The 15,533-nt window shown below is 28.1% G+C and overlaps 1 protein-coding gene across 1 annotated transcript in view; it reads left to right on the plus strand.

Moving 5' to 3' along the window:
* Positions 1-14,455: 14,455 nt before the first annotated feature.
* Positions 14,456-15,533, plus strand: part of Tub1 (tubulin beta-1) — a 3,404-nt gene continuing 2,326 nt past the window's right edge. Inside the window, 1 exon segment of the mRNA NM_001190398.1 lies at positions 14,456-14,574. Within this exon segment, the coding sequence (NP_001177327.1) occupies positions 14,518-14,574 (57 nt within the window). The 5' untranslated portion in view covers positions 14,456-14,517.

Genomic DNA, 15,533 nt, shown 5'->3' on the forward strand with positions numbered 1-15,533 from the left:
AATTTTTAAAATGGGATTCAATACTTATTTTAATAAAAAAGTTTTTTTCTCTAAGTTTTACTGTTCGTTTTTTATAACCCTTCAAAACTCGTCAGTTGGCTCTGCCGCACCCTGTATATTCTCACTATAGGTGCGTGTTTAGTGTATCTCTGTTTTAGTGTACCTCAGTACACAGACAAATCGGCTTCAGTGTACTTATAGCGTTGTCACAACGCCGTTGTGCAAATGTGTAATAATTTAACCTATAGATAGGTAACCATAAGTAACGGATTGGATTTAGCACTTGTTATATTTTTTAACATGGTTTAAATTACGTACTATCTAAGCTCTTCTGATATCTCTAAGATTTTTGTCAAAATCAATTGAGTAGTTTTGAATCAGTGGCGCAACCAAGGAGGGGGGTCCCCGAGTCCAGACCCCCCCTTGAGTATTTCAAAATGGAACATTTTTTAATTCATTTAGGAATATAATAATATATTATATAATACATTTTGTTAACTTTACTAACTAAATATTTTTGTTAACAAACCGTTATCGGTTATCACATATTGTCATTTTCTTTTATCTTAGTCCGTGATATCCATGGACCGAGAGATAAGCAGTCGTCCGAAAAATGCATAGAGTAATATTACTCTATGGAAAAATTATAATGACCCGAGAATCGAAAATCAAAGTAGTGCTACCAACCATTTTAACTGTGGTTATAGACATATTTTACCCTAAACGTGTTTACTTTTTAACGTTTAAAACTTACTTAAGAAACTCTACTTCCGATCGAGATTGAACGGACTAGCTGCTCTCAATATCTACTATGATATTAATGTCAAGTCCGAAGAAGTAAACAGCGTTTATCGAATTCGAAGCGTCGTTTAGACTTTATTTTATAATTTTATATCACATTTCATACATTACATTTTATTGATAACACAAATAAAAAATACATTTATTATTAACATGGTTATTAATATTTATATTTGTTGTAATATAATTTTGGACCCCCCCCCCCCCCCAGGGATATTTCTAGTTGTGCTACTGTTTTGAATATATAAGCTACAATCATTGAACCATGTAAACGCTATGATTTGATACATGCTTGTACCTGATCTGCTCGAGTAACCAATGGCAACCATATTTATATACAAAAAAAAATAATAGTGGACCTATACATTATAAAACGAAACAAATGACCAAACTTTATACTCATAGTTTTGGTGGTTCCAGCTAGGCGATGATGAATCAGTCAGTCAGTCAAGACAACTGACAAGTTATTTTATATTAATTATAAAAGACAATATCGAAAAGTCATGATGTAGTACTTACAAAAAATTAAACAACACATTATTGATAAACATTTTTGTGAACTTTATACGGCTATATACCTATATGGATAATTTGTAATATATATATATATATAGAATTAGTAAATATATAAATATATATAAATTTACATAGGGAATACTGAATATATATAATTTCAAGTTCCACACACTCTACTGCTCCATTTGTCGTTCCCTTTCGTACTTCCAATTATAGTCGAAATCACCTCATTGACCGGCTAATGCGTCTGGAAAATGAGTCCACCATCTTTTTGTAGTAATAGTTTGGGTACCAATACTGAATACTACTATAATCCAAATTATATTATGTTCTGTAAATTATTTCGTAAGCAACTGTACAAAAAAAACCTGTATTTTAATAATAAGTATGTTACATTAGTACAATGTAAAATAGCCCTAACGGGCGTTAATTTATAATAAGTAATAAATATTAGGTATATTTGTAGTATTAGGCTTTCAATATATTATATCTTTCAGCTTTTTTAATATTCTCTTATTTAAAATAAATATATGCTATCTATTATAGTAATATTAATATTATTTCCAACTATAACCTATAAAGGTAATATAGTTTTTATTTGTACTTTTTTCAATCAAATTTATATTTTGTTAGTAATTGGTCTTATAAATTGTGTCAAAAAAAAGGCTAACCATAAAAATTACAAAATTTCCGACCGTATATTGAAAATTCACGGATGAGCACTCCCCAAGCCCCCGTCCAAGGACGGCTCTGTTTGCAGGACGCAGGTTGACAAATATAATTGAATAGGTAGGTTATTGCTGTAACATACATTTTAATTTAATGTAGGTATATGTCGTAATGATACAGCAAGGCAATTTAGCCAGTTTTGTCGTTTAAAATTGCTCGATAGTCTTTTGTAAGATAATAGTAACATTTTACCCATAATTATGATATATATTGAGTCTATTATCACTTATTAAAATTTTAAATATAATATTTTGCGACAAAGTTTTCTTGGCAGTCTTTCAATACTTTCGATTTGGTTTTAAGCGACGTCACATTTATAAGTGGCACTAGTTTTGTGCTATTGTACGTTTCCCGCAGGCGTCAGGCTATTGATTTTATTTCTGTTGCTAGGACCCATGGACCAGAAACAAAGCTTACTCATAGGTCTAATAAAATGATGACTCATGTTGCGACATAAACCGATGTGCGTGTGTTGACTTGTTTGCATGCAACTTTAACTATACATTTATTGAAACCGTAAAATATTAGTGTGAGTCGTTTACGCATATTATTATACTGGGTGATTGTTTTAGGAGTTATATTGAAAAATATTTTTAATAATTTTAACTTTTCAGTAATTATAAAGGAACATTTTTAAAGAAAAATGTTTGAACCATTTTTATCATTAGCATATAATTTCATATTCTGAGAATATTAATGTAAGAAAAATTAAATTTTAAATGTGTAGTAATTTAGTTATACAATTTTAAATATTTAACGTTTTTAAATTATCGGAGTAGACAATAGTATAGAGTATAGACCAGCATTTTGCGAGATACCGCTGTGTATAACGAGTAGGTAGACAGGTATAGTTAGGTTATATTATAATTTATAATATACGTTCGATATTCAATTATTATACATCCCACACCTCTAGAACGAGACTGCGACAACTTTGATGAATTTTGAGTTATGACTACTTTTCAATTGTAAAAAATTAGCTCTATATAAATATATAATGCTAGAACGCCACATTTAAAATCATTTTTCACTTTGCTACTACATACATAAAGATGTGTCAGTATTGAATTACCTATTACATTTTTCCTAAGTTTCAAAGCAATAGAGCTATATTTAATCCATAGCAGTGTATGTACATTTTCAATTTATCCAATTAATCTAACATCGAAATTCTCAAAAAAATTATTCTTCTATTAAGCTAAAAATGTACGTTATCATTAAAAAAAGTAAAAATTAAAAATAACGTTAACGATAAAAAATATACGTACTTATTATGATATTTTAAAATAACACAAAAAATGTTTTCAGAAACTTCAATACATTTTAAAGTAATGTGAGTATTAATTTTTAAAGAATCAAAACCACTGTATCAAAATGTATGAGAAGTTTTCATACAATAAATAAATAAATTTTTAAAATATCACAATTTATATTCATTATTTATAGGTTATAGGTACCTAATCAGTAATCAATCACTAATCAGTAATATAATATAGTGGTATGTAATAGTAAACTATATAATATAATGCATATAGATACCAATTAGATACCATTATGAAATTAAAATTAAGTTTTAAAATAAATATTTGAGATGACTTGTTAGTTATTATATCTTTAAGAATAAACTGTTTAAAATGTAATTTAGTAATTCGTTGTTTATTTGAAAATTAAAAAAAAAATGAATAATGATAAACTTTAATATTGCAAAACGATTATGTAAACACAGTTCGTAACTTTAGAAATTAGACAGTCAGTCCTTTTAAGAAATAACCTGTATATAAATAGTAACCAAAATTGGAATGAATGTTAATAATTCCTTAAAAAGGGTTAGGTTGAATATGTAACGAAGCCTTATTTATTTACTAGAGTTCAGACATACGAGTATACGACATACCTACCGGTTATTTATAAAAAATATTCGAAGCTTCAGGTAAAATAATTTATAACTATATAAGTTATAAATGTATAATATATTAAGTGATGATTAAGTGTGAATATACTTCTACTATTATATTTTCTATATAAAATTAAATTATTAGGTATTTATTAATATTCATCCCATTGAATGTTTATAATATATTCATAATTTAAGCACACATCCATAGAGGGAAATCCATTAAAATTTCAGGGGGGGGGGGTTAGTACTATTAACATCATTGTGAGTGGGGGGCTTTGATCTCATACGATTAAAAAAGGAAGGGCTTGACAGACTTTTTTTTTTGGGGGGGGAGCTAAGCTTCCGTAAGTCCCCCCCCAATCTCCGCCTATGACACATCGAACAATATAAAACAATAGCAATTTAAATTTAACCAATATTTTACAAATTTGTGATTCTGTCATATTTATTTGTTATTATAAATACGATATTATCTGAATTAATAGTAATTCCAACCTTTTAATGTTCAATCTTATATTCTTGTTAAATATTTATTCGATCCATTTCTTGTTCCCTTCATCTAGATAAAAAATATTTTATTATATACTAGTATACCTGTATACCTGGTATACTTCACACAAAATATACAATGCTTACTTATCAGTATTATTACAAGACTTCGACATTTGTGCTTTATTTTAAAAGTAAAGAAATAAGTAATAACTATAATCTAATACCTAAGTAATTTCTACACAATATGAATTATGATTAATGAGTAAACAATCGTTATCTATACTCTGTGTAGCGAAAAAACGTGCCACGGCCCGACGAAAATCAGTTCTTCTGCGCATCCCTGCACCTATCGAGACCGGTTCTTCCACTGTTCCACTATGCTAGTGTCACACGGGGATGCGCTGAAATGGCACGTTCTCTTGTTGGATAGAGTTGTGTAGACTATAGAGTATATAGACTCATATTATACTTATTAGTTATAACTTATAAGAATTTAGAGTCATAATTTATTCAGTATAAACACTAAAACATTAGGTAATAAATAATAATGGTCCATCGACGCATAATTTTGGTACTTATGTATTATAATTGTTTGTTGAATGACGAATTCTAAATGAATGTTATTAGATACCTACAGTATGCTGTCTATACGCGACTACACTGCATAGGTACCTATATAATGAGTGGTGCACAAGCAACCGCATACATACTACACACACATAAATACCTATTATGTTGTCATGTTGGTACATATTCAATCATAATAATATAAGGTATTAACTTAACCTACTATGCGTGCGTAGTGCAAGCATGGCTGTATAATATGAAATTAAACTAATAACACATACCATATATAGGCACTCAAAATGCATTTGTGTAATTTTGGTAATATAAATAGAGTATAGGCGTTTAGCGCGTTATACATATTATCATAATGTTATTGTTGCATTACGAATTCTAAATAAATATTATTCACACACACGGTACGAAATACGCTATGACGTACACATATTATATGTACACACATATTATATACTGAACGCGTGCGTATATAGTATATACCATATACTGTGTAGTATATAGTAGTGAAGTGCGAAAGGCTTTTTCGAAAACAAGACCGAGGATGACGGTCAGTCTATATACGGGCAAAGCAATATAGTGGCAAGTGGGTAGGTTTGGTCGTGTGCGTAGGTCGTTTACCTACTGCGCGATGTGATAATCGTCGAACCAGCGAACACACTGAGAACGTGGCCTTATATGGTTACATACACAAGTACGTGTTTCAATATTTTTTACATTATTTTCATACTCGTCGCCGCGCCGATTCAACATAAATATAAATCCCGTTAAATTTCCGTTTCGCTGCTTTTCCTATATACATATAAATAACATAACATTACACCAGATGTTGATGTTTTATTTTTTATTATTGATTAATGTCGTCTGTGAAAGTCTTACGGGTAATACCATCATCGCTTGCACAGATGAAGAATCCCATACACGATTTTTTCTATTGGAGTTGAGATCATATTTATTTATGTTTTGATCATAAAATGTATAGCTTTATGGTGTGTATCTGCGGAACATTTTCAATACATTTATTTATTATGCATATACATCTGTCATCTGGAGACTGTGGTTATAAAAAAAATCAATTGTCAGTTTCGTGAATATATGTTGCAGAATTATTCATTTAATACGATTTTGTGTTCTATATATTTTAGGACTTGAAAAAACCCATTACAAATTGAGTATTTTCGGCACCTATATTTTTTTAATCTGTAGTTTTCACTTGTAAGGATAGGTAGCGAGCAGAAATATTTTATCGTATAAACCTTATAAATGTTGGTACTATATACTATATATACATATAATATATATATATCAAAATGTTACAAATTAGATACCTATACCATAGATTATAAATAGGTACTAGTATTTATAATCAATGCCTATACGTAAGCTACATTACTGCAATACTGTTGTACTTAATTATTTTAAAATTAATATTCATACTTACTATGTACATTAATAATGCTCTTTCCACTACCCACACAATTATTAATTTTTTTTTAAATTTAATTACTTCTAAATTTTTTTACTAAGTTAGGGATTATTAACTCTGCCAAACATTTAGTTATATCATATTATCATATTATCATGTATATAATATATGTACATATATATAGTATTATATGTATATATAAGTAACAAGTTTAAGAAGTCTCATGTTTAGATTATGTCAACAATATATTTTATATTATTATGACATTTAAAAACTTTTAATTAAAACATGATTAGTTTTTAAACTTATGACCTACTTTACGTGGTTTTTAATGACAATTGGGTGATAGTATTAGTATTTCTGGAGTTTAATAATCATATAAATTCTTAAAAAATAACTTAAAATATGGTATTCCTCGAAGTATAACAATCTTGCCTACTTAATTATAGGAGTTCCTAACTTTTTTATAATGATTTATAACTAATAACTTTTAGTTAACAGAAAATGTATGGTTTGTTTTCTAAATCAAAATCAAAATAAAATTATGGATTTTATAAAAAAGTAAAAATTGTTAAAAACAATCATTCAGATGGGCAGATGGTCAGATACAATACATTTGAAGAAATTTAAGGTTGGTTTATGACGTCATATAATTTTTTAAGCTATCATATTTTGACATATCAATTTTAAACTATGCAACTACTAAAACATGTTAAAAATGTAATAATGTATATAATGTATTATAATAATAATTGTAATGGAATTCGTACATTTTACTCTTTTATGATATTTTATTATTATTTTAACTGTTAATTTTATTACTTGTATTTACTAACACACACGTCTCACAAATACAATAGTGGTAATAATGCTATATATAGGTAGATTTTTATATACCTGCTATGTAGTACCTATGTACTCAGCAAATATGAATTATTCCTGGAAATATTGCAGAACTTAAATGACATTTTATTGTAGGTATCTATAAGTATCTTAGTCATCATAATGTGCAGTATAAATACCCAACTATAGTTAATTAAGAATTCAATGATCGAAAAATTGACCATACTGGTTTTATCTAGACCGAGGTTTATTAAACTAAAAACTGGCTGCAAAATAATTTTTATTGCAATAAAAAGTTGAAGACTTGAGTGTATCGTGGATAGTGAATTTTTGTATTTTGTAATAATGACAAAATTAGTTTTAGTCTTGTAGATAATAATTATGTTCAAGTTGAAGTGTTCAACATTTCTACACATAAAATTATGCATTTATATTTATAAGACTAATATTATATTATAATTTATATTACTTATTAGTATATTATTGTAACACCTAAGTTTTAGTCAATAATTATTATTCATTATTCATTATACTTTTGTGCTTTCTTTACTTATTAGTTTACTACTTATTAGTTATTGTTTTATAATAAACAAAATTGTTTTAAAATGACGTCATACCCCCGCCATGTGTTATCATCGTCTTACAAACCACAAACGTGGTACCTACCTACGTAAGTACGTTACAACACGGCACATTTGTGTCCAGCAAAACCAATTTTGTCTTGTTAGATAATATTAGAGTAAATTGACCTACTATCAAACTTAAAGGTAAAAACAGTCTTGCTTGTACCTTGGTTTTTACAATATTTTGATTTTTAAGTGAGTTATGAACATTTTTAAATTTTAATATTTTACACTCATGATTTTTAAAAATTAATAAATCCATCGTAAAAAACCATACTATATAAACACAGATACTGTTCTTACCTTTGATAATGGATCATTTAACTCTAATGTTAAAGCTAACAACATACAGTTGGTTCTATTCAACGTGAATTTGCCATGTTGTAAGTTTGTAAGACAGAGATTACACACATGGCTACTACAATGTTTAATAATTGATAAAGAAATATATCATAAAGGGATCATATTTTTTTTATAATATTATAAAATTTTATTAACTTGCATAAACATCAATAATGTTACCCACCTAAGTGAATAAATAAAAGTGAAATTATTAATTTGGTTAAATAATTGACTAATAATATTTTAATATATTATACTAGGTACCTGTGTATTGTTGCAATTATTTTTTTTCAAATGTTATGAAACGTTAAACGTACAGGAAGGAGAAAACTGATATAAATGTTGTGTTAATTAATTCTATTGTTAGTTACCGGTGTTAATACCAGAATTTATGAGTTAAATAATTTATAAGACACCATTAATTACTGTTTTTTTTTTTGTAATTGGATATTTTAATTATTTTATAAAAACTACTATTAATGAAATACATCTTAATAATTTTTAAAAAGTATAGCTTATATTATATTGGTATATTACTTTATTTACCTACCTATTTACGTTGAAATTATAATGTAGGTACATACATTTTTAGTTATTAATTATTATTGATAAAATATACTCCCAGGATACCTACAACAATAACAACGCATTTTTAATAACACACATTTTATACCTATACCTAAATTACTTCAAAGTATTTTAAGATTGTCATAATATGAAAAAATACTTAAAAGCACCTGAAACTGGTTTACAATTATTTGAATTTTGAATAAATATTTTAATATCATATACTTTAATACTTACGACTTACCTATTTAAAACAATACTATTGCAGTAGTATATCATGTAGGTTAGTGTTAACCGTTACTCGTTAGGTAGGTATAGATGATTTTTCATACATTCCATACACTGATGTTTATGTAAATTAAATAATAAATTCTGTATTTCATACTATGACTTAAACAAATTACAAGCAATTAGGGTTCTTTTAAGATTCTGAGCGATCAGAGGAGTGATGAATGTATTTTTATTTCGAATGTTACTTCTTAAACAATTATTATAGATGTACATAGGAATATGAGAAAATAAATAGGTATATGTGGAGCAATACGTTTTAAATTGTAGGAACATTTTACAATTCTTTTAAATGTTATAAAGGTATTATATAGGTAGGTAATAAGTTTTATAAATAAAGATGATATTATAATCTATAGGATTATTATAGGTTAGTGTTATTATTTACCGAACTTCTAATATATTACTTTTAGAAATATACTATATTATATTATCTTATTTTTACTTAATATAAACAGTTGATTTTTTAGTCAGGTATTATTATTACCTATATTATTACTGGCAATTTTACATCAAACTTATGGATGTTTGAGACCATTATATGATACACGTTCGCCGTTGTATAGACTATAGGATATGAGTATATTGTATATGACATTACCAAGGTCCTCACCCACTATAATTCAAGTAATGTGTTTTAAATTGTGGGCGGCGATTTAACTCCTACTTGAAGATACAATAATTGTTCAATTTCCGTCATCCGTTGTTGGTGGAAAAGGAGCGCCTCCGTTAAAATAAAAAACCATATAACTATACAACTTTGCACGACTTCCTTAAGCTAAACGAACAATTACATAGATAGTAGGTACAATAGGTATCGTATTAAATTGACAATATTTATACACGTATGTAATATATTGCATTACAGCACTCAGTAACACCCAAAAATTAATTTCTATTATATTATATTATATGAACATAATTATGTACCTAACTTAAACGAAAAAAAATATTCATATTCATATATTTAGAAATATTACAAAATAAATAATAATACAAATATAACTATGATTTAGACACAATAACCTTATGCTCAAGAAGACTTCAGTCATTTTAGTACTTTTGTTGGTGGGCACAGGGTTAAAATTCACGCATCTATTTTTTTTTTTTTTGTAAAATGCCTTCTGTAGTCTGGTCGCTAGGGCACAAGTCAGCCATGCGTCGCTTTAGGACGGCATACAATTTTAAAGACGGCAAAATTAAATAAATATCAGCAAAGAATAGCGGTATTAAAATGTTCACTTTAGGGCGGAAACTATCTAACGACGGGCCTGTCTTAAGTTCTTTAATAGTTTAACTGTAGTACCTACTTATTACCTATATTATAATAATTTGTACAAATGTACAATGAATACTATGTGTTTTGACAGTATAAACATAGGCCAGCAGCAAATATTACATATATACCTATATTATATGTGATATAAAGGCCATAGATCGAGAGGAAGCACTTAAAAGTTATAGATAATAATGCTAAAGATTATTATTATAAATTATGATAAACATATTTAAAAAATTATATTTTAACGGATTATTATAATTACTAAACAAAACTATGATTGTTATTTTCTAAAAATTAAAATAAAATGTTACCTACGTATGAGGTACCTATTGAAATTAAGTATTTAAGGCTTATAAGTAATAAGTAATAACTGACGTCGAGGAATCGAGCACTTAAAAGTTGCACGTACAGAGGAGTAAACAATAATAGGTATTATTTTTAATTTTGAAAATCTGTTTGTCGGAACGTCAGTCGTCAATTCCATACATTGTTGATAACTTTTTTTATCACAAAATAATGACGCAGGGTCAATCTCTCATCATGATTTAATACTTTCGTGTATATATAGGTACGGCTAACGGGCTACCTATATTGATATAATTTTACCAATACCTATGTGAAACTATAAGTTATAAATATAATTAGTTTTTATACATATATTCTTGGTTACATAAATATTTGATATGTGTATTTAATAAGTAGGTTTATACTTTTGTTTTTTAGACTTTATACTCATAATACTACCTATTACCTACAAACACACGCACTGCTTTATATAAGAAGTAATATAGTAGGTACGTTAGTCGTGATTTAATGGTGTTTGTAAAACGTTTAAAGGTAATAAAGGTCTATAGCTTATAGGTGTACAATATTGAACATAGAATATACCTACTCCTCACACAAATAAATAGCTGAAACCGAATCCGAATATACCTAGGTACCTATACGAATAAAGTAATAACATTAACAACATTTAATCTCATAATTATTTTATTATTTTATTTAAAACACTTTGGGTAGGTATTATCAAGTCGGTATTATATTATAAAAGGCAGGTATGATGTCTGCAGACTTTTACATGGAATTATATTACTCCAGTAACAGCCCTTGAAACAAACGGGTAGTAAAAAAAACTGTTTGTAGGTACATACGTTGTTATGGCTATATTGCCTAGTATATTACTTATTAGCTACACTATATAATATATAAGTATACTACATACGTATATATAGGTACCTACATATAATTATGTCGAAAATCGACTATACAAAAACCCTATTTTGGCGTTATATTTACGTAGAACTCGGGAGCCGTTTCACCCTAAAATAAAATATTGAATAACTGCCACGATAGATATATTGAAATTTGATTCCTTGTACAACTGCTACATATAGATACTATTATATCGATTTTAGTAAAAAAAAATTTAGGATATAATAGGCCTTTTTTCGTAATAGGTTATTTATAAGCAAAATAGGTAGGTACCTATAACGTGCAAGTTTTTATGAATATTACAAAAAAAAAGTATCTGTATGTTGTATTGTATTAATTATTGCGTTTACTCAGATTCAAAATAAAAATTTTAATTTATTTTATATAATAATTATATTGTAGGTTATAGCCAATAGGTATTACATATATATATATTCTATATTATAGTGTACCTATTAACATAATATTATTATAGATATATAAACATAATGTTGTCCAGTTCATTCATAAAATTTCAAGATGAAAAATAATACTAAGAAGGTGAATACGAATTAGAATAAATCATGAATAACAATTTGACCTTGAAGTACTTGTATAGAAATAACCGACATAAGACCTAGTTGTGTCAAAATTAAGTTTTTATAAAATATATCGTAGGTAGGTATAGGATTATGTATTCATGTTTATAGAAATAGGTAATGATAAAAACAACAAGACTATTTGATAGGTATATAACCGTATATAGGTAGGTACTTAGATATTTATAAATGTAATGTTAACGTTCAGGAGAAAGTCGATAAAAAAAAATTTGGAGCCCCAATATGGACAAAGAAAAATAGTTAATGAAATAATTATGTTTAGGCATTGTGTGAAATTTATATGCAACTTCTAATAAGGATCTTAGAAATATAAAAAATTTAGAACGTAATTTGAATAATAAACTATTATTTAGGTTAATTAGGTAGGTACCTACCTAATAATTTAGGTATAGACGTAATTTTTTTGTTAATTGGTTTTAATTTTTTCCACCATGGTTATCATCTGTAGATTAAAATGGTGATTATCTTTTTAGTTGTAAGCTCAACCCGGAAATTTCGGTTAGTAAAATGGTAAATTGTAAACTCTTGCCGATAATAATTTTTACCAATAAAATATAATATGGACGACACAACTTAATCTGAAAATAAAAAATGAATTTTAATTCTAGTATTAACTTTATTAATTCAATGTACCCAAATATATATTCAGTCATAACTAAATTACCTAATAGAAATACCTACAAACTGAAACTTATATTAAATTTAACCTAACCATTTACATTTCAAAATTCCAAAACTAAAAAAAAATAATTGTAAGAAGAATCAAAGTATAAAAATAGAGAAATATCAGACAGAAGTACAGAACTTATGTCAAATACATATTATATTTGTTGCCTTTATTTAAAACCTTCTTAAAATCTACTCAAAACAATTTTAAACGTTTAATTTATATGGATAATTGCATGCTGTTACAACGATTATTAATAATTTTTGATAATTTGATAATGAAAATAAAATAATTTTTGGAGAATAATGAGAATTGTTTCATCGCAAGTCGCATCTAGTGTCCTTTGGATAATGCTTAATAGTTAATGGTTCTAAAAATATTATAATGTAAATACTAATTACATACGAGAAGATCAGGGTTTTTATATTATTTAAGCTGAGTTTAAATATTAGTTATTTTTACCTGAAAAATATCGAGGCCAAGTTAACAATAGACTTTATTTAAACATTTATTTTTCTCGGGCCAAGTTTCAATCGGCCAATAAATGTGGTATAGGTGAAACCGATTGTTATAGATTCAAGGGTATAGAAGCACCTACTGAACAATAATTATTATTGTTAAAATATTAATTTATTAATATTATCATTATAAATTTAAAAGGTTATTAATCTGTCAAAGAGAATATTACAGCGTACCCACACGGTCTAAGATATAGTCTGTGAGTCTGTGAGTACCTATAATAGCCATACATAGTTCATACCAATTATTATGTAATTGTTATCAGTTTCCTGTTTCAACCTAAATACTGAATATATTTACGGATTAATTAAGGTGGTTTGTTGTGGGTACTAGGTATTGAAAACCGTTAAATTCTGTTTGTTTACTTGAAAGTTGTAACAATGGGCGTATATATTGTAATGTAAACTGTAATAGTGTAATCATATAGTTAAGATACTTAATCATAACAATAATAATATCAGGTAATCGTAACTGATCTATACAGTCGTCAAGTTAAATTTTCCAAAATAATGCAGTGTTATAGAATAATATTTTTCTTCGAAAAATTCAGAAGACGAGAGAGTTGAGTGCGGTGCGAGAGGTAGAGTGATAGAGAGAGAGTGAGTGAGAGAGCAGTTTTGTTAGCATTTTTAACGATCGAATACGTTTTTTCTATATTATTTCCGTTAAAGGATAGAGCGTAGAGCGTAGGGGGAAGCAGACGGCGGCAGACATCGTCATAAACAATCGTTTTGAATGCGGTCTGCGCGGCGGCGGCGGTGCGTTGGCCGACGCCCAAAACGGCAAGCGGCACGCGATTAACGATTGGGTTATTCAAATTCAAAAACGACGATGCGCCGTGCGGAAGGTAGATGAAAAAAAAAATCAAAGGAAATAACGAGAAAAATCGTTATTTCGGCGTGTTTACGTTGGTACCACTGTGGCAATCGGCCAATCGGAACGCTACAAGGGCGTCGGCTGGAGCGGGGTAGCTGGTGCGTCGCCAACGCCACAAAACCGACAAAACCCGTGCCGCAGCCATTTTATTTCTCTGTAGCGTTCGAGACGGTCGCCTAACTGTATCTCAACTGTCTCAAGCTTCTCGATCAAGCACTTTTAATTTTATAATTTTTAATTTTCACTTTATACTTTAAACATGAGGGAGATTGTACACATCCAAGCCGGTCAGTGCGGAAACCAAATCGGAGCCAAGGTAAATATTATATAAATTAAGAATACGATAATAGCGCTCGGTCTGATCGCTTGCTCAAACATGGCGGTCGGGTCAAGATAATATCGTGGTATCTTCAACCGGTGTTTTTTTCTACACATATCCTCGGTTTTCAGTATCTTCGATTATTGTCCAGATAACTTATTTAATTTAATTTTTCGAACTCGGCGTTTCTTATTGCGTTTGTGAACATATTATAATATGCCCGATCTTATTCTAACCGGTTTTCAAGCTATAGCGTGGGCAAGTTTGGAACTCAAAATGGTGTTGATGTAAACAAAGGATGTGAACTAGAGAGTCATCCGACATGTGTGAAAATCGTGTGAATTGCCTACTTTTTCTTGATTATTTTCACTGATCTGTGTTTGTTCCCCCCCAAAAAATAAAACAATTATTGTATCTTGTGGTTTTTCGTTTTGATTAACAGTTAAGTTTTTAAAAAACAAATTATTAGAAAATTAACTTCACTTCATGCTGAAATGTTATTTGTGCAATGCAATTTTTAATAGTTATACCTATGTTAGACTAATATTGATTTGTACATTATTACTATTCCATGTTAGATGTCAATTGATGACAATTTTATAATTTTATTTAATAGGTACTTATTAACTAGATACATTAGTATTCCACTCTGGGTTATAATTTTTATGGCCCACTGCATAAATAAGGTATTTAAATTGCTGTTCAAGGCAGTTAATTTCATTGACATTCTAATGTGTAATTTTTGACATTTTTCCTTGTAAAGGTTGTATACGATTTAACTTATTGCAACTAGTTTTATATTTTTATGCATCATAAGTCAACCATAACGTAATAATTACTACACAATTGTACTTGTTTTTATTATATTCTTAACCTAATTAATAAAAGTAGGAATGAGAAGAAAATTTAATTATTTAAAATAAGTTATATTTAACGTTGGTTCTAAAATTGCCTGA

The sequence above is a fragment of the Acyrthosiphon pisum genome, chromosome A3, assembly GCF_005508785.2.
Source record: "Acyrthosiphon pisum isolate AL4f chromosome A3, pea_aphid_22Mar2018_4r6ur, whole genome shotgun sequence".
Lineage (NCBI taxonomy): Eukaryota > Metazoa > Arthropoda > Insecta > Hemiptera > Aphididae > Acyrthosiphon > Acyrthosiphon pisum.